Raw genomic sequence first — 21,890 nt, forward strand, 5'->3', positions numbered from 1 at the left:
ATGAATCGACAGTTCACGGTTCACCTTGGATTTTTGGAGATGCAAATTCTTTACAGATGGGAAACAGAAAAAAAAGAAGCCAAATACGCTAATTTCCCGCTAACATTCGTTAGCGTTCTCCCGACTCTCTCAGTTTGGATGTGAGCCTCACCTTCGGTCGGGCAGGATGGGAACCCTCCAGCCTTTGATGAAGCTCAGGTTGTTGTCGGACAGTTCCACCAGCAGGGGGAGCTTGGGCACCCAGACGGTCAGCTCCAGCGGCGCGCTCAGGTGCTCGTAGCTGAAGATCACCCTCGCGCTCATGGATCCCCGCGTCTCCTTCCCGTTGACGAACACGTAGTCACAATTCATGGACACCTAGGACGGATCAGGGTCAGAAGTCAGAGACCGTCTATATGTTAATGGTGGCAGAGTGACGTGCGGTGATGTACGGCGCGGCGGCGGCGCCGGATGCGGCCTGACGAATTCATCACAGAGCATTTTCAAGGTTGACGTTTTAAGCAGAGCAAATATAAAACCCCGGGATCTCTTAGGCGTCTGACGGCGACGTGAAGGTTCAGGCCGCATAAACCATCTTCGCCAACACTTTCATTTAGTCCGGAAGGAAATGTTAGAAGGGACAAATTACGAGGGAAAACTCACTTTTTTTCAGTCCGTGCATTCGGGTACCTCGATGAAATAAGACCGCTTCGAACACGAGCCAATGAAATACGAGGCATTATCTACACATGGCACCTCAGACGGCGCGAGAGATGGAGGGACGGCGTCTGATCCGGTGCCGTTCGGGTTGTGCTTGGCGGGACAGAACTCAAATGGATGGTCTGTTATATGTTTACTTCTTTTTGAAGTTTCGTATTGATTAATCAGGACCGTCTTGTGTGAATGTTGGACTTGTTTTCATGTTGTTTCTATCTTTCATGCTTTTATCTTTTATCCTGTATTATTTTATTGTGAGGTGACCTTGGGTGACTTCAAAGGCGCCTCCAAATGAAATGTATTATTTTTATTATTATTAATTGTAATTCTGCATATGTGTAATGGGATACCGTGACGTCGTCCCTGCAAACGCTTCAGTGAGACGTCAGTCGTCCTCATTTGAAGCTGCAACATATTTTTTTCTCGCGAGCCAATCGGAGCGGACTGGGTTTTATTTTCGGGAAGCGGGGCTGAAAGCGACTGAAAACAGAGCGTTGGACTGAGAGGAAACAATAAAGTGACGTCAGCATGTAAACATGCTCTGGCAGAAACCCAGAGAGCCCGGCGCGTCCGTGAAATATGCGGCGCTGCAGACCTTCGGTGCTTCTCCGCCGCGTACCGCCGACTCTGCAGCTTTTTTCATCTAATCCAAACACGACGGTGGCGTTTTGACTCCAGACGTGGAGCGAATCATTGGAAATCAGCTGCTGCTGTGTTTGGTCATGACAAAAAATTTAAAAAACAGAACTCCGGCTCTCCAGCTTTGATGACGCAGTGTTGCTCACAAGGCTTTCCTGGCTGTGTGCAGTCAAATTAGTGCTCCTCAGTAACACATTACGCACCCACAGCAATGGCAGCAGTGCCAATTAGGCATGCACACCCCACCACTGTGATCTATCAACAATTACACAGACACATAATATGTCAACAAAACCTTTCAGCCAAACACATAATTCAGAACAGTGAAGGCTGACGGCGGTGTGACATTTCACGTGAACTTTAGTTCACAACACCTACGTGGAACATGAATTTGCCCGAGACATTCGCGGCGTTAATGTGCTGTAATTTGTGTCACGGGGACAAAAGAAACCGAATATGAATTCAATATATTGACATTTTCTAAATTTGAGTCTTGGCAAGGTCATTCTTTGGTGTCACCCGTCTAGTCAGAAAATGCCCAGCTCTCATTTGAATTATCATTTATCATGCAAACTTGTCCCCCCTCAAACACTAAATTATTAAGTGCACTGGAACTGGAGGATTTTGCTCTCAGACTCCCTTTAAATGTATCTAGTGGTGGGAGGCAGCTGGCATTGTAATCACAGGACATAATCCCCCCACCCCACCCCGCCCCCGCCAATGGAGGTCAGGATGGCCGTTCTTCTCAGGGCTCTGTGGATTCATCAGAGCTGGGAGGAGGGTCCGGGTAATATAATACCCCCGTCCATGCACACTCGCCTGAGTGGTGGTGGTGGTGGTGGTTTCTCCCTCTGGTTGCCGTTAATGCAATTTCACAGGGCTCGACTTCATGGGCGTCCACGGCCGCTGTTTTGTGTGTGTGTGTTATTGTTTCGTCTTATCGCTATGAGGCGAGCTAGAAAAAGGCTCGAGGAATGAAGTAACTCGACACAATGACCCTGGCCACCTTGATTAATCACTGGCTGTGTGCAGAGTCGAGAACATCTGCCTGACGTGTACTCACTTCTACCCTAAAGCCACACACACACACACACACACACACACACAAATGGTCCCCATGGGTCTGTGTGCAGGCAGGTTGAAGTCCCCACCGGTATAGAGGTTCAAGAGCACGCACACACACACACAGAGAAAGTGCCCTAGCTGCAGTGCCGCTTCAGCTCCTCCGGCTACTGCCGCTGATAAACTTGGCCGGCTAATTGCAAGTCAAAAGCTGTTAGCAACTGCGGGTATCAGTGGGCCCCACGGGGGCTCTCCGAGGAGGGCTTTCACACACGGAGCCGCCGCACGCCGTCACGCTGCCACTAATGCGCTGTGGCATCCTCCCCGGTGCCAGCAGATTGCCTGGGCGGAGACGGATCGGATGGACAAATAGTGTGAGCGTGCTTCCTTCCCACGCGGTCACGTGGTGCAGAGGGCGAAAAAAGACTTTAAGGAACATAGGGTCGAGGAACATAGGGTTGAGGAACATAGGGTTGAGGAACATAGGGTAGAGGAACATAGGGTTGAGGAACATAGGGTTGAGGAACATAGGGTTAAGGAACATAGGGTTGAGGAACATAGGGTTGAGGAACATAGGGTTAAAGAACATAGGGTAGAGGAACATAGGGTTGAGGAACATAGGGTTGAGTGAACATAGGGTTGAGTGAACATAGGGTTAAGGAACATAGGGTAGAGGAACATAGGGTTGAGGAACATAGGGTTAAAGAACATAGGGTAGAGGAACATAGGGTTGAGGAACATAGGGTTGAGTGAACATAGGGTTGAGTGAACATAGGGTTAAGGAACATAGGGTTGAGGAACATAGGGTTGAGGAACATAGGGTTAAAGAACATAGGGTAGAGGAACATAGGGTTGAGGAACATAGGGTTGAGTGAACATAGGGTTAAAGAACATAGGGTTGAGGAACATAGGGTTGAGTGAACATAGGGTTAAAGAACATAGGGTAGAGGAACATAGGGTTGAGGAACATAGGGTTAAAGAACATAGGGTGGAGGAACATAGGGTTGAGGAACATAGGGTTGAGGAACATAGGGTTAAGGAACATAGGGTTGAGTGAACATATGGTTGAGGAACATAGGGTGGAGGAACATAGGGTGGAGGAACATAGGGTTGAGGAACATAGGGTAGAGGAACATAGGGTTAAGGAACATAGGGTAGAGGAACATAGGGTTAAGGAACATAGGGTTGAGGAACATAGGGTTGAGGAACATAGGGTTGAGGAACATAGGGTGAGGAACATAGGGTTAAGGAACATAGGGTAGAGGAACATAGGGTTAAGGAACATAGGGTGAGGAACATAGGGTGAGGAACATAGGGTAGAGGAACATAGGGTTGAGGAACATATGGTTGAGGAACATAGGGTAGAGGAACATAGGGTTGAGGAACATAGGGTTGAGGAACATAGGGTTGAGGAACATAGGGTTGAGGAACATAGGGTGGAGGAACATAGGGTTAAGGAACATAGGGTAGAGGAACATAGGGTTAAGGAACATAGGGTTGAAGGAACATAGGGCTTTGGGAACATAGGGTTGAGTGAACATAGGGTTGAGTGAACATAGGGTTGAGTGAACATAGGGTTGAGTGAACATAGGGTTGAGGGTACATGGGGTAGAGGAACAGGTTAGTATACCTTGTATGGTTATCATACAGCTCACATGTGTGTGTGTGTGTGTGTGTGTGTGTGTGTACTAAAGTTATAGGCAGGAGTCTCGCTGCTCTGTCGCACACCTACTGTATATTTTAGCAAATCGCTCAGGACATTTTCATAAATATTAGCTGAATTAATTACCACGATATTCTGCCAAGTGGATGTTCCATTTAGGGATAACACACATCTTGAATGAGCTCTAAATGAAAGCTGACATATGGCTAGAGTTACCGGGATGGTGTCTTAGCTTTTCTTCACGTGATGGATGTGCACTCATTGAAGGCGGTGCAGCCGAAGATTTCATTTAGCTCTGTTAGCTAAATGAGCCAGACCCCCCCCCCCCCCCCATTAGCCTGTTGTTGGTGGGATTAATGGCGTTGAGGTTGAACGTTGATCTGTTGTTCTGGAACGCTGGGACACAGTTTGGGTGTAATTAAAAACAAAAGGATGGTTGCTAAGCGGCCATCTGTACGCCGCCTGTTCCTGAAACCGTAAAGGATCTTTGAGAAGATGTTTACTCGGCTCAGCTCCGAAGGTTCTCCTTCCTTGGAAACAGTTGATGGCTTCATTTGCCTCGTCGTCAGTGACTTAAAAATGTAAATGAATCCATTAAACAAGATTTTTTTCGAGATTCACTCGCTTTAAAAGATCCGATTGGTCGAAAAAAATAGACATTGTGTAACATTCATCATGTTTCAAACTATAATTCTAATTCTATGGAATGACGTTGTAGAAATTGAGCGGTTGTGCCGATTGGCTGCGTTTTGGGATTTCAAACACGTCACACACACCTTACTTCAAATATGTCATTGGACTCCAACTACTCCAGTACGTATCTTTGGGGAAATTAGCTTTTCGGGATAATGTCCGTCGGACTAATGGGACCGTTTGCGAACTAATGGGCTTTCGGAATGATAGGCCGCCAGACGAATGGGCGGGACACCGTGTGTGAGATCCTTTCGCCTCGGACGTAAATGTTAACAGTCGAGGCAATACGATCAAAACCCAGGAGAAGAACAACTGGAAACGAGATTTAAACCCTTTAATGTGTACATAGCCTAATACACAAGCGTGGCAGGGAGGAAGGAGCCTTCAGCCAGGAGCAGTGTGTGTGCGGGGTGGGTACACGGATGGAATGTGCAGACTCAAGGGCTGATTTCTACCTCAAGATGGGTTCTATGAGTCACCATGCCAGGAGAGGGGGGGGGGGGTTCTGTTATGGTGCCCCCTGACACACTTGCAGTATTTTTCCTCTATCTTTTCTCAGCTTGTACAACTGGGGTGCATTAATAAGGTCTCACACACACACACACACACACACAATGTGCACACGCAGGATTGGCTTATTTGCTATAGGTCCTGATGCACACTGAAATAAATAAGTAAAGAAGAAGAAAAAAGTACCAGTAAAGACAAATGGCAGCCTCTCAGCTATTCTTATTCAAACCCACCCTCAAGGAAAAACAGCCTGTGGGTTGTAAAATAGAGAAAGTAGAACAACTCTGGGTTGAAAATAATAGAAGCTTTATTCAGGGAAGAAGTCTCGAGAAATACCCTTTTTTGTTTAAAAGCTGTCCGACTTGCGGTCTCAAAGTCAAGAGGCGAGCAGGAGTTGTGGAAAGGAGCCGGGAAGCTTCGCGGCGTCTGTATTTTGTACAATTCAATCTGACTTTTGGGCACAGAAGTAATGACTTCGCTGTAGAAAGAGGTGCTCCACCTTTTTTCTGCTTTATTGAACTGTCATGACTCGTGCATTTCCTGGGCCTGAAGGGCTCATTTTAAATTAGCCTCGAATGTTCAATGGCAGATGCACCGAAGCGAACCCACTCAATATCACATGGCCCGGCGCCTCGTCTTTAACGGATAATGAAATATGATAAACGATGTGCCAGCCGAACCAATTCAACAGCAGTTCCTTTCTATCACCAGCGCAATGCCCCTCACCACCATTAGAAACCCCTTCAACGGACCCAACGACGTTACCTTCACCTGCAATACCCCTCACCACCACTAGAAACCACTTCAACGGACAAATAACGTTACCTTAACCCACAATACCCCTCACCACCACTGGAAACGCCTCCCACATTACGCCCAACGGACCCAACGATGTTACCTTCACCTGCAATACCCGTCACCACCACTAGAAACCCCTCCCACATTACGCTTAATGGACCCAACGACGTTACCTTCACCTACAATACCCCTCACCACCACTGGAAACCCCTCCCACATTATGCCCAACGGACCCAACGATGTTACCTTCACCTGCAATACCCCTCACCACCACTAGAAACCCCTCCCACATTACGCTTAATGGACCCAACGACATTACCTTCACCTGCAATACCCCTCACCACCACTAGAAACTCCTTCAACGGACCCAACGACGTTACCTTCACCTGCAATACCCCTCACCACCACTAGAAACTCCTTCAACGGACCCAATGACGTTACCTTCACCTGCAATGCCCCTCACCACCACTAGAAACTCCTTCAACGGACCCAATGACGTTACCTTCACCTGCAATGCCCCTCACCACCACTAGAAACTCCTTCAACGGACCCAACGATGTTACCTTCACCCGCAATACCCCTCACCACCACTAGAAACCCCTCCCACATTACGTCCAACGGACCCAACGACGTTACCTTCGCCCCTCCGGTGTAGAAACCAGAAAAGGCCAATGGAAGATGGCATATCTATAGAATAAATGCAATCCGTAAAGCAAATGTATACTACTAGAACGTCTTATTTTAAAGCATTTAAACAATAAAGCCGACTACAAGAATAAGTTTTGCGTTGGCTTTCGGCTCGAGACACAAAGCCTGCCCTAGAAACAAGGACACAGAGCAGTCTCACTTCATATTTTACACACAAATCTATGTTCTTGCCAGAATATATAATCAAGGCCGATGTAATAGTTGCTTAAAAACATCCGATTTGTGTTATTTGAGCTGTTTTCTTGGGATAGAGCTTTACCGGTTAGAGACACGTATCTCTACCGGAAACCCATCAACTGCTTTGAGTTTAATTGATACCTTGATTTATTTTCCCTTTGGCATCTATTTATTTGATTTACAATATAACTGACAGTGTGGGTTTAGAGCCAATCGAGTGGTCTTTTATAAGTTGCTTTTATAATGCTGGCCCCACACAATATGATTAAAGTCAGCGTATGATTTGGCCTCACTCTGTAAAACCTACAATCAAACCTCTCTCGACCTCGAGGAGATGCTAGACCCCCTACAAGGATTCCATTAGTCAGACTTCATAAAATACTCGGTTAACAAAAAGCTTTTCCACTCGGCATTCATAAAATATTATATGTTTAGCTGTGGAAGTGAAAAACACCAGCATCCAGAAGGCCATCGGAAGACGTAAAGAGTTTGACCGACACCAGAGGATCTGCAACGTTTAACAATCTGGAACAAAGTATAATAATAACTAGAACGGGCACTTGGTAGAGCGCATACCTTCGCCGTAGCCACATTTTGGCCTTTTCATGACCTTGACCTTTGAGCTGATCGATCCCAAAATCTAATCAAATGGTCCCCGGATAATAACCAATCATCCCACCAAATTTCATGCGATTCAAGAATAGTTTGACCTTTTCATGACCTTGACCTTTGACCCGATCGATCCCAAAATCTAAATAAATAGTCCCCGGATAATAACCAATCATCCCACCACATTTCATGCGATTCGGTTTAAAATGGACACCGGCGTTGCGTCTGCCCCTCGTCACGCTGACAGGCAGCCGGCACCGGGGCACGGCGGGGCTTTTCACCCGCGGCACAGCTGAGCGAAGGCGTCTCTATGACAAGCGGTGGGTGCCGGGCGCCGCTTCGAAAAGGCGCACGCCGGAGGTTTTTACTGCTCCCTTTGTAGCCATATTGATTCATATGCAGTTTTTATGAACATCCATTGATTTTATCCGAGGCAAGAGGGGATAATCGAATCACGAGCGCATGTGGAGCGGTCCGGAAAATGAGTTTTTTTATTTTTATGATGCTTTTTCTGATGTTGCGACTGTGGCGCTGGGGCCACTCTCCAGTATTACTGGACGAGTAAAAGGGATTACATTTCCGAAATTGACGTCTTGAGATTGAGGAAATGGGCTTGACTGTACCTTAACGATGTCTTCATTGGAGGACTTGCACTGCACGAAGGCCGAGACGTCGGTGACCGCTCCGTTCATCTCGATGGAGACCATTTTGACGGGAATGGCGACGGTGCGTCCGGTCAGGATGGCCGTGTTGATAATCTCAGTGTCCTACGGAGAGATTAAAAAGAACATGATATTTATGAAACAGTGATGGGTAGAGTCATTTTCCTTCTGTGGCGCCTCACATGTGACCCTCTCACTGGCAGACCACAGCTCATTCTACACCTTTCATTGGATTTTATTAACCCAGTGTTTCCTTTCAAGCACCCTGTTCTCTTTCAGTGAGCCGCTGGACGCCATTGGAATGGGCGCCACCATTTTGTGGAAAGGAAATAATGTTAACCTTAAAGCGTTCAAAGGGAACGCATCTCCTAATGTGGTGAATAGCTGCACCGAGCTGGATTTTCATGCCACGTATAAAAGACGTGACATTTACGATTCAAAAAGGCCGAATGCGACTTTCCGCTGTGCGGCTTTAAGCTGAATGTCAAAGGGGATGTTTTTTTCTTTCTTTCTTGTTAAAAAATGTCCTCAATGACTCCCGAAATGCAACATAAGAGCAACTTAGAAAAAAATATATCAAAAGATTAGCTTGTGATTTCAATCACTTTCAAAATGTGAGTCAACCACGCATGCTTTATGAAGTTTGGTTTTAATTGGACCAGATAAGCGCAAAGGATAATTTCTCCGTTACTCACATTAATGGATCCCTCCATAACTACTGAACCGCTGCGCAGCAGTTTGGGGTTCAGTCATAAATTTGCTCGTGAACCACCAATATATAAAATAATCTTATCTAAGGAAAACTATGCATGAAAGACTTTTTGGATAATGTGTTGAGGACCTTCCACTTACATGTCGCTCTGTTTGTACCTGTTACGAAACCTCTGAATATCAGCTGATGAATCCGGCTCGTTGTACGCGCTGATAAATATAATCCTTCAATGCGGATGAACAAGGCTAAGAACTTGTCATCCCATCTGCAATTTTATTTGGATGCACTGGTAAGCAAACATCCAATTAAAAGACACACCAGGTCTTCAGTTGCAGCTTGTATCAATTCATTATTTATTTTGAAAATCATGTAAGCTGCACGAGGTTTAACAAGTTTTCTCATTTGTAGCCCAGGGGAGAGACCCTGTATATTTGCTGATATAAAAAACAGCACATTAAAAAATATCTGTCAGCCAATGCGATGACAATATGGGAATGTCTTCTCCCACAAGCTTTGAATGGGCACCAATTTTTTGTTTATTATCCTAAAAGGTTCTCTATTTGATATTTAGGGCGTTAATAAATGTCGTATAATAACCATTTGCTATGTAAAGATAACGAGAAAGAATCTACGCTCCATTAATGTCGGTTGTATTCAGAGCTCCTATGCGCTCCACGCTGTGGCTTTGAATGCATGTTTGTGAGCGCCCCCTACTGGTGAGCGCTGCTTTTACACAGTGATTACAGCTGATGGCGGCGTCGACCTCTGACTCCCCCTCAGGTAAACACCAAATGTGACTAAGTGTCTGACAACATTGTTCAGCATGAATGCAGAAAATAAAGGAGGCCCCAGTATAGAACCTTGGGGAACTCCATTTAGTACAGTAAGAAAGCTGGAGCTGTTCATTTATTACACATTGAGATTAATGATTTATCAGGCATTCCTTTGTTAATGATCCTCTGTCTGAGCCGGAGACAGATCCATACATAAGGATGTATAACGTTGCTTTTTAAAGATTTTATAGAGGGAATTAATAATATCAATCACTATAATTACTATCACTATCATTAAGAAAATAAGAGCATTAAACATGAAAACTCTTTGAAATCAGCTTTATATATTCCACAGTGACAAGTTATGGAAATATGCTTAGAATTATTGAGAAACGTAGCATCTCTTGCTGTGGGACATATTAAATGAATCTTATTACTGGGTAGGGTGACGTCGTGGATAATTGAAATATGCAGCTTTACTTTCAGATAATAAGGATCTAATCAGTCCGGGCCAGCAGGTGTTTGTGTATCTAGTTTTGACAACATTAATTAAAACAATTCAACATAGCAGGAACCCTCTGAAATGTTAAACACGCTCTCCATGCTGCATGATCTGGGATAGAAACCAGCATTTCTAAAGCTTTCTCACCGCCCATTATATCTCCAACAGAGCTGCTCTCAGTGAGTGAGTCCATTCTTTATTTATGTTTAACAATCTATTCTTCACGAATCCTTTGAAAATGCTCAGAAGCACCAGTGTGCTTGATGCCAATCAACTCACCCACAAGTGGTTTGTTTTTCCCCCTCAAAAAATAAATGGAGTGAATGCTGCAAGTCTTTTACTTGCAAACATAAAGCAAAATATGTTCAACAAATTCATTTGAATCTGTTGGTGGTAAGTACGCAGAGCAGCTTCTTTTGATTGTTGTTTTTTGGGGAAGGTTTATGAAACGTGGCCAATTTCTGAGACGCAAAGCACAGCATACCTCTGTGGATAATTGACTGAACTCTGAAAAAAAATAAACTAATTGAAAGACATCATCCCGAAGCTATACTTGCTGTTTTGGCATCTGGTAAGCATTACTCCACAAAACACCTTACAATCACTCCTGTGCTATGGGAGCACTAATTATGAGTTCCTGAATGCATCTCGGATCAGAAGCCCATCATCAATGCACAGAGCTATCATGTACACACAATTACCATCTTCTCGATGAAGCAGTAAAACGGTTGTTCGAAACCACGTTTAATTGTAATTTCAACGAATCAAAAGGGCGTCTGTCCTTCATTCAGAGCAGGGCTCCAGACTAACTTTTTTTACTAGGAGCACAGTGGCCCCTAACTTAACATTTTAGGGGCGCAAGCAGAAAATTTAGGGGCGCACACAGGGTTTTTCCTGGGTCAAAATGGGTCTTCGGTGCTCCCCAAAAAATTGTTTGCGCGCACAGCGCGCACCGTCTGTTCGTGCAGGTCGAGCTATTGAGTGAGTGATCAGCAGCTGGCCGATCTGTCCATTCACGCACCTCACAGTTGTGTATTGATCAGACAAGAAGATACGCTTATCAACTCCAGTGTTTCCCCTCCCATTATAACAGGGTGAAATCTCCACCCGCCACTCTGTAACACGTGTTTCGTTAGGCTGCATCGGATTTATCTTCACTGAGATTATTACCGTGTTCACGGATTACGGTTAGTGAACCTGAAAACGCGTGACACGCTATTTTACGTCCGGTTGAACTTCCACGATATCCACCCACTTGTGACTAATGTAAACAACACATTTTGCCAGATGCGCGTCTTAATGAATGCAATGACCTGGAGCTGCGGGGCCTCGAGCAACACACAATAAACACAATTTATTATTTAACATCTCGTACGGCGACGCCGACGCGGAGCCGCTAATGGAGTCGGGTTCAAAACCCGGCACCGCCGCTCTTCATCGTCGCTCCTCTTCGCTCGGCCGTGGCGTGCTTCGTGTTTACCGGCGGCCTAAACGGCGAAGGCCAGCCTCGGGGTGGATTTAACCTCGCCGTTCCCTTTCACATCGTTAATTCGTAACACAATCTGTGGTCCGCCAACCAGAACAAGCCCTCGTCTTCGCTCTCTTCACCGTCGATTCACCTGCTCTACTTCTCATTCCTCGCCTCGCTCCTTTCTCACACGTCTCAGTCAGGAAGGGCCGTCCCTAGCCCGACTTCTCGGCTCCCCGAAAGTAGGGTGACCGGATTTGAGTTTGTGAAAAAGAGGACACTTCTTCTCGGGGCGGGGCTGAGCGATTAAACCTCTCTCTTGTTCTGCCTGTTTTGTGATATACATGCCTAAAAGGTGCCGAATATTTCTAGACTGAAATAATATCGGCATTATAATTATTATAACTATGAGAATTTTTTTAGTTGCCTATTTCGTGGTACCCCTCAGGACTTGGTGCCCTATGCACAGCGGCGCTGAACTAGTTTGTGAAAGACCAAGAGAAGCACAAATATCCGACGAAGCAAAATCCCGGACGTTTTTGGAATCTCTGCCGGATGCATTTTTTAGATCTCAAAAAGAGGACGTGTCCGGGGAAAAGAGGACGTGTCCGGGGGAAAGAGGACGTCTGGCCGCCCTCCCCGACAGCATCCCTTTCTCTTTGCGGCGGCAGTTTCTCAAAGAGGTGCCGATCGGTTCCCCGTGGATCCGGTGCTGACCTTAACGCTGCAGGGATTCTCCAGAAGAAGAAGAGATCCAGTGTTTTCTCACAATATTTCTTTTTAACATTTCGCCTGATTAATTTCTCTTTAAAAAAAGGCTTTTAGTCCCTTGACCTGAGCAGCCCATTAAAAAGCCCTCGAGACAGATTAGTTGATTTATGGATGCAAGGGTGGTCATTGTGAAACCTAAAAAAAAGAAATTATAACAGCGTTTTGGTGTTGCAGGGCCATTTTGTGTTCTCGTCAAGGGGCGAAGAGATAAGCGCCCTCTGGGGGGTCCAGATCCTCCACTGTTATCGCCCAAAACAGTGGCTGTCTCTGTTCCTCCATTTAACAATCCATCAGTTATTAAATCATTCACTTCACACACAAATGGCCTCCAGGGCCGTTCACAGCACAATATGCAGGAGAGGTTAAACACGGCCGCGGCAGAGCGGAGCGCGAGAGCATTACTGTGTGTATTAATCGAGAGGTTGTGAACACGGAGGCCGCTCTTTACACTTGGAAAACAAACCGTTATGAACTGGGATGTGAGGCAAGCAGCAGGCTGCATTCAGAGCGACAAGCTGGCCGCAACGTGTAGATATCCCACAGAACGTAATCACGAAGGTGGAAGCATCCATGGAAGAGGAGACTGAAGACGCTCCTGTTTCATAGAGGCCGAGTCAGCTTCACCTGGTCCCGCCCCTAGAGATGCTGCTAGAGGCTGATTGGCTGCTGGGGGACGTTTAGGATACACTGAGCACCTCTCTCCTCTTCTCTCTCTCCTTTTGGAGGAATTTACATCTCTCTCAATCACACATCAACTCTGCTTCCTCCCCGGAGTCCTTGTGACTTCACCTCTCACAGGGTCATCGGGACGTTTAGGATACACTGAGCACCTCTCTCCTCTTTAGGGCTGCAACTAACGATTATTTTGATAATCGATTAATCGGTTGATTATTTTATCGATTAATCGATTAATCGGATAAAAAAACATTAATTTTTAACCCTTTATTCAAAACAGGGTCCGTACGGTCATGGAAAACCTGGAAAAGTCATGGAATTTTTAAAGGGCTATTAGCAGGCCTAGAAAAGTAATTGAAAAAATAAAATCCCAAAATATTTGGAAAAGTAATGCAAATTTGTTTTATTCAAATTCTAATTTACACGGTATATATACGGTATGCTTTGGAATTCTCATTGTTAGTTTAAATACTACATCTTCTCACTTTGTCACGTATAGACAGAGTTTTCACAACATGTTTAATCATGGAAATTTGGTTTAAAGTCATGGAAAGGTCCTGGAGATCCACTGGTCAGCATGTGGATTAACCTGTTCACTGGTCACCATGGTGATGAACCGTCACAAACAGACTGACAGCTTTCCTCTCCTGAGCAGTGGTCCCCATGTGGCCCCCTGAACAATATCAGAGTTTATTATTTTGTTCACCTGGCCCGCTGCCGTTGAGATTGCAGTGAGATGCGGAGAAAATGTGAAGTGGTGCTCTTCACAATAAAACATCTTTGATGGGCCTCGGCCAATCAGCGTTCAGATGTCGACAGCGTTTGGGAAGTTAGGTTAGCTTGAATGTTAGTCCGCTACATCTGCTGCTGTCACGCTGCACGGTGTAGCGATACTAACAAAGTACCCGTACGTTAAACACGATGTGATTTAGCATATCTTTAGTATCGATACTTCATTAAAAGAGCGATCAGCGCTGCTCCGCTCCGTTAAATGCTGTCTGCATCGTGGCTTATCTCCGTTGCCTTTCTCTGTGGACAAATATTTTCCGCTATCCGCCACGGAATAAATAACCACGTTTTCTACGTTATCCTCTTGTGGAAATGCCACACACGTCGTGACATGTAGCGCCCTGGTGTCTAGGTTCATAACGTCACCCGGAGGCACACTTAGCTCCGTGAATGTCTCCGACGACGTGAATGACTTCCGCATCCAGCGCCACGTGAGCAGCAGCAGCCAATTAGATTCATCAACAGAGGAGCAGCTCAGCGCTGATTGGCTCTCACAACGCAGCGTTCCGTCTCTCCTCTCCCTCTGCTACGTTCTTGTTTCTCCTGCGCCGCTCTGCGCTCAACTCAACTTTGTTTATACTCCGTGACTTATTGAACACAACGAATCGATAATGAAATTCGTTGGCAACTATTTTAAAAATCGATTTTTATCGATTTTATCGATTCGTTGTTGCAGCCCTACTCCTCTTCCCTCTCTACTTGTGAACAAATGTACATCTCTCTATTGCACATTATTAACTCTCCTTCCTCCCCGGAGTCCTTGTGACTTCACGTCTCACAGGGTCCATTGGACCTGGCTGGGTCTGGGAGACGACAATAAAAAAGGCGAACAAACATCAACAAAACAACACATTCTAGATTCAGAAGGAGACATTCGTCGGGGCTATTTTTCTCAACCCGCTCGTTTTTCGCGATTCACGCCGACTCCACGCGGCTCAGGGTGGTCGACGGCACCGTGACTCAAACGGACCCGAGGTGAGTGAGTGAAGTCATTACTCGACCCCCCCCCCGATTGTACACGACACACAACCGTGACGCCGCACACCGTCTCCCATTAAGCTTCTCAACAACCTGCCATCATGATGAAGTCGGTCTGTTTGCCGCGATAAAGACTGTTTTCATTTCATCAATCATGAATAATGGGTACTTACCATCGTTTATGTGTGTGTGTGTGTGTGTGGGTACTGAGACGTCCGCTTTTTGTTTGGATATCATTTACAATCTAATTGGTCACCGATATGGTGAAATGATTAATTGAATCTCATCTTTCCAGACGACCACAGGTGGCCGATCAGCGGGACTCCATCAATAAATCAATCAATCAACTAATGTTGCCGGGTTCGGTGAACGTTTCAATGTTAGTCGGACTCACAATTCAGGGTTTTTTTGCCCATTTTTCTTTTCAACAACTGAGTGGCTCTCAAAGGGGTCTTGAAGTGAAATGTGACCCATGAGTGAACAATGTCAGTGCTACTTGATAGAATAACTTGTCGCATTGTTTGGATTCCCAGGGTGTGAATAACTATATAGGAGACGGTGACGATATCAGTCCTTTTGTTCCGCTCCGTCCAGTTACACCATGAATCCTGTAAAGCCTTGAAACCGTACAGCAGCACTAACGACCGAGTCGTGCAGCGGTGACTTAAAACCAACCATGTTCCTGCCGTCTTGCTTTAGAATTTACATTTTTACATCTTACAAAAGGCAGAAATCTCATTTTTCACACACCTGCTCCCTCGTTTCCAGGGAGACGGAAATACGAAGTGAACCGTATGTCGCAACAGATGTGCGGCAAGCAAAGCCAGAACAGCAGCTCGTCGATTTAATGGAGCTTTAGATAAAGAACTGTTGTTGTCCTCGAAGAGGCTCGGAGCGGCAGGAAGGAGTCCTGAAACCCCAACGGCGGTCGGCAGCGTTGCACTTCCTGTTCCCTCGTTTCGAACGTTGAGTTTTTTTATGTGTTTTTGGTTAGATTAATTTTTCTAGTTACTTAAATAATTATTATAAAACATTTTTTCGCGACAGCAGCATTTATACAGACATGTAAGCAATAAAATATATATATATATATATCCATATATATACATTTATATGTATATATACACACATATATATATATATATATATATACACATATATATATACATTTTTTAAAGTAGAACAAAAATTGAATACGAGAAAAAACAAAAATAAAGTGCAAAGATGTAGCCAAACAAAAGATGTCTGAAATAGGGTCTGTGATATTTTAGGATATAAAAAAGATCAGGATATGAAGAGTCTAAATGACGACTAAGCGTCCTCACAAGGACCCTAGGTCCCCCTTAGTGCTTGAGATGTGAAGTCATGTGACCTTGGTGGAGTTCCTTTACAGCGTTAGCTACTTCTGCCGATGGTGTTCGCTCTTTCAAAAAAAAAAAATCCCCGGCGATGCTAACCTCCCGGGGGTTGTTCCACTTTACCCCACTTGGATCTGCTCGTCCATATTATTGACCACGCCTACATTTTAACACACGACGCAAGAGAGGCTCAAAACCACCAGAGAAGAAGGCTGGGAAGACGTAGCTCGATGTACAACAAGGTTAAATTAATCAAGCTGGATCTGCCCGCTTGATTAATTTCCCTTTGTTCCCGTAATCTGTTCACCGCCTTCACTAATTGCACCTTTCACACGGCGAGGAGAAGAGACCCAATTAGAGGAGCAGATCGCCGAGGGTTCCGGGGACGCTCGACTTTCTTAACAATCAGCGCGTCGAGATGTCGCTTCGATTTCGCGCGTAATCACGATCCGTCCGCATCGTCGGATAAGTGATATTTTGTTTACAAGCGCACGCAGTCATTAGAAGGAAGATATTTAAAGCCGCGGCGTCGGCGCTGATGAAGCGGCCCTCGGGGTTCCTGGTGAAAAGAGAACGAGTGGAAGCCTCATTAGTGCGACCGAGGTGGGACAGACGAGTGATTACCACAAACAAAGCGCCGCCGCTTGCCCCTCTCAATCTGCAGCGACAGGTGTTTGTGCTGCTGGACGTCCTGAGCGGAGACAAAGGAGGCAGCCGGAGACATTCGTCTGATGGAGGACCACCGGGAGACGCTCCACCGGCTGACGCTCCACCGGCAGACGCTCCACAGGCAGACGCCCCACCGGCAGACGCTCCACCGTCGGACGCTCCACCGGCAGACGCTCCACCGCAGACGCTCCACCGGCAGACGCTCCACCGGCAGGCGCTCCACCGTCAGGCGCAGACGCTCCACCGTCAGACGCTCCACCGCAGACGCCCACCGCAGACGCTCCACCGTCAGACGCTCCACCGGCGGACGCTTCACCGTCGGACGCTTCACCGTCAGACGCTCCACCGGCAGACGCTCCACCGGCAGACGCTCCACCGTCAGACGCTCCACCGGCAGACGCTCCACCGGCAGACGCTCCACCGGCAGACGCTCCACCGTCAGACGCTCCACCGGCAGACGCTCCACCGTCAGACGCTCCACCGGCAGACGCTCCACCGTCAGACGCTCCACCGGCAGACGCTCCACCGTCAGACGCTCCACCGGCAGACGCTCCACCGGCAGACGCTCCACCGGCAGACGCTCCACCGTCAGACGCTCCACCGGCAGACGCTCCACCGTCAGACGCTCCACCGGCGGACGCTTCACCGTCGGACGCTTCACCGGCAGACGCTCCACCGTCAGACGCTCCACCGGCAGACGCTCCACCGTCAGACGCTCCACCGGCAGACGCTTCACCGTCGGACGCTTCACCGGCAGACGCTCCACCGTCAGACGCTCCACCGTCAGACGCTCCACCGGCAGACGCTTCACCGTCGGACGCTTCACCGGCAGACGCTTCACCGTCAGACGCTTCACCGTCAGACGCTTCACCGTCAGACGACCCACCATCAGACGCTCCACCGGCGGACGCTTCACCGTCAGACGACCCACCGTCAGACGCTTCACCATCAGACGACCCACCGTCAGACGCTTCACCGTCAGACGACCCACCATCAGACGCTTCACCGGCAGACGCTTCACCGTCAGACGACCCACCGTCAGACGCTTCACCGTCAGACGACCCACCGTCAGACGCTTCACCGTCAGACGACCCACCATCAGACGCCTCACCGGCAGACGCTCCACCGTCAGACGACCCACCGTCAGACGCCTCACCGTCAGACGACCCACCGGCAGACGCTCCACCGTCAGACGACCCACCGTCAGACGCCTCACCGTCAGACGACCCACCGTCAGACGCCTCACCGGCAGACGCTCCACCGGCAGACGCGCAGACGCTCCACCGACGCTCCACCTGCAGACGCTTCACCGTCAGATGCCTCACCGGCAGATGCTCCACCGGCAGACGCTCCACCGGCAGACGCCCCACCGGCAGACGCTCCACCGGCAGACGCTCCACCGGCAGACGCCCCACCGGCAGACGCCCCACCGGCAGACGCCCCACCGGCAGACGCTCCACCGGCAGACGCCCCACCGGCAGACGCCCCACCGGCAGACGCTTCACCGGCAGACGTCCCACCGGCAGACGCTTCACCATCAGACGCTCCACCGGCAGACGCCTCACCGGCAGACGCCTCACCGGCAGACGCCCCACCGGCAGACGCTTCACCGTCAGACGCTCCACCGGCAGACGCTTCACCGTCAGACGCTTCACCGTCAGACGCTCCACCGGCAGACGCCTCACCGGCAGACGCCCCACCGGCAGACGCCTCACCGGCAGACGCTTCACCGTCAGACGCTCCACCGGCAGATGCCTCACCGGCAGACGCTTCACCGTCAAGACGCTCCACCGACAGACGCCTCACCGACAGACGCCTCACCGGCAGACGCTCCACCGGCAGACGCTCCACCGGCAGACGCCTCACCGACAGACGCCCCACCAGCAGATGCTCCACCGGCAGATGCTCCACCGGCAGACACCCCACAATTTCTTTAAAACATTTCAGTTCCGGTTTCTTCAACAAGGCACAACTTGATGAAGCAAGTCAGCCGGTAACTTGAGAGGATTGAACTCACCATGGCCAGAGGGAGAATGGCCTGGATGTCTCGCTGCACCACCGTCAGCTCCGTCACCACCTTCTCAGAGTCGGGGGGCGGGTTCTGCCCCTTGTAGTCGATGTTCCAGTTGATCCTCCTGGTCACTGACAGGCTGGTGAAGTTCTCCATCTCGAAGTGCAGCTGCATGACCTCCACGTTGCCCAAAAAATCCCTGCCGGATCATTAAAGAAATAATAGTTAACCACTACCGTTCAAAAGTTTGGGGTCACCCAGACAATCTTGTGTTTTCCATGAAAACTCACACTTTTATTTATCAGATTAATTGCAAAATGAATAAAAAATATAGACAAGACAATTAGAAGATTAGAAATAATGATTTTGATTGTAAATATTAATGTTGTTCTTCAAACTTGTGGCTCAAAGGAAGAGCAGTTTTATAGCTTCTCTCACCAGCATAACTGTTTTCAGCTGTGCTCACATAAAGAGGGTTTTCTACCCCTCCGCTAGTCTTCTAAGGCGATAACACAAAGTACCACTGGAACACTGGAGATGGGCCTCTATACACCTCTGTAGAGACTTCATTAACCACCAGAGAAAAGTAATTTACCACATTAACTATGTAGAGAGTGTATTCATAATTAATTTAATGTTATCTTCATTGAATGAAAAGTTTTTCTTTAAAAAAATAAGGACATTTCTAACAGTATGAAACAGAATTAAAACAAAGTCAGTTACGGCAAAAATATTCATAAAATGAGCAAATAAATGCGCTAATGAAATTGTTGACGAGATAATTTTAAATGATTAAATATGCGAATTATTTTTCTGTTGAGTTGAAATAAAGAGATAATTTATTCATGAAGGCTCCACAGCTCCAGAGGCCCAGAAGACACTTCTCAGATGAAGTCTTTTAGTTTTTCCTTCAAAGTTAGATTCCACATCTGAGTAATATACAGAGAATAACATCACAGCTTTATTGTTTTTTTCTGGATTGAAATGACTCGTGACAAAGTTTTAAGATCGATCCCATTATTCTGGATCAACATCAAATGACGGATGGAAGCCATTAGCTTATCGCTTCCGGAGTTGCGTAATCAATGCGACGCATCCGGCGAAAGCCTCAAGTTACGTTCATCGATGGGATGATGGTCGGAACATTTCATTGTGATGGGCGGATCTCAGACAGACCGGCGGAAGGCCGTTGACCCCTAAAAGGTCAGAGTGTGACCGACTTCCCTTTTGAAGAGTTACCGGGTGACGTAGTTTTGGTCGATGTGATTTTGTCTTCCGGCAATTATGATAAGAGGTTTGGGTTCACACCTTTCTTGATTAAATGAAGTCGAGGTGAAGAAGCTGAAACTCCCGCGAAAGGCTTTGACAATCTCGTAATTTAATTTAATACCTTCGGTGCCATAATCCCTGTTTGTTTGTTGTGCCGTCGCCAACCCGGAATACAAATCCTTCTGGAGCACTTAAAGGATTCCAGGCACCTGGATAGAAATGCACCAACATGTCTCTTCATCTCACACGGATTCATCTGAACCGCCTCGCTGTTATTCATATTTGTTGCATCACTCGTAAATTGTGTACACATGTAATGCATCGGAGACGGCGTACAGCTCCACCATGTCACGTCTCTCCTGACAGCCACTTATTTATTCATTACTAAAATAAAAAGTGCGCCGACGTTCGACTTGTATTTTCTCCTCAAGGTATTTATCACTCGGGGGGGCGGGGCTTCTGTTCAAGAGAGACGCTCACGCTGATGAGGAGTGACAGGTTTTCTAATGGCGCGCTTACTGAGACGCAGTTATCACATCAACGGCTCGCCGAAGGTCTCGGACTGCGAACACCGTCAATAAACAATCACCGCTCACTCATCTTGCTCGCCGGCTTCTCTATCTCGGAGTTCGTGCGAGCGGATTGCAAATCTGGATCTGCCTCTCGACTTTCAAAACGACCGGAATTGAAGCGGCTGCAACCGATCGCTGTTTTTTTTTTGGAGGGGGGGGGGGGGGTTCGGTAAACCTGATTGCCGTTGGTGGCCACCGCCGCGCGCACGAAGAAATGCTGAGCGCCGTTTTTCTCTTTTCCAGGACTTTAAACCAAATTTCCGTGACCAAACATTTTGCAAAATATCGGTGTACACATGAAAAAGTGAGAAGATGTCGTATTTAAATTAACAATTAGAATTCCAAAGCATACAGTGTCACCTTAAATGACACAAAGGAATGAGAGACAATAGTTTTGATTAAAAGAATAAAACATTTATGTCTTTTTAGTGACGGTGGGTTCAAATATGAGCGCGTATGCCGGTTAATATTATTCTTTAAAAAACATATTCATTATTTAAAACTCGGCGTATATGAACATGTGAATATAATTTCCAAAACTTTTAGAATTTTTTTCCCCCAGGCCTGAAAACAACCATTTCATAATTCCACGACAAACCCTGTAGCAGAACTTCCCGTTGCAGCAATCACGCCTGTCGGGTTTTCGTCACTCGAGTTCGAATCCTTCTCACCGGTGGCGAAAGGTGTAAATCAAATCTCCCAAGAGCCTCGCTGTCTGCGTCCTTCACGGAAAGCAAAAGGACCCGTCCCAACATTCAGCCCCGAGAGCCATCTAATGAAAGCCGGATCAAACCGTCTCAGCGACCCTCCGCCCACGCACCGGGTTCCTCTCGGGGAACGCCGGGATGAGATCTCAGCCGATTTGTCTCGACATCACTCACATGAAAACAACCCCCCCCCCCCCCCCTTCCGTCTGTGACTCGCTAAAGCTGTCATCAATTACGGCCCACTGGAGTGAGTGCATGTGCCGCCGCTCGATACGGCGTCGCCTGCCACCGCCGCCGGAGGGAAGGGAAAAATGATGTTCACGATGAACCGATTTGGGTTACAGGGAACGCTTCAGAGGGAACGGGAGTAAATTGAAAAAAAGACTGTAAGTGGCGGAGAGGAAGAAAAATGACATTTG

General features: G+C 47.4%; 1 protein-coding gene across 1 annotated transcript in view; it reads right to left on the reverse strand.

Moving 5' to 3' along the window:
* tmem132e (transmembrane protein 132E) overlaps positions 1-21,890 on the reverse strand; it is an 89,403-nt gene that overhangs the window by 25,406 nt on the left and 42,107 nt on the right. Inside the window, exons 4-6 of the mRNA XM_056441442.1 lie at positions 18,930-19,122; positions 8,179-8,322; positions 152-357 (exon numbers count right to left, since the gene is read on the reverse strand). Coding sequence (XP_056297417.1) covers positions 152-357; positions 8,179-8,322; positions 18,930-19,122 — 543 coding nt within the window. The remainder of the gene's footprint in view (positions 1-151; positions 358-8,178; positions 8,323-18,929; positions 19,123-21,890) is intronic.

The sequence above is a fragment of the Pseudoliparis swirei genome, chromosome 3 (assembly GCF_029220125.1).
Source record: "Pseudoliparis swirei isolate HS2019 ecotype Mariana Trench chromosome 3, NWPU_hadal_v1, whole genome shotgun sequence".
In the NCBI taxonomy this organism is placed as follows: domain Eukaryota; kingdom Metazoa; phylum Chordata; class Actinopteri; order Perciformes; family Liparidae; genus Pseudoliparis; species Pseudoliparis swirei.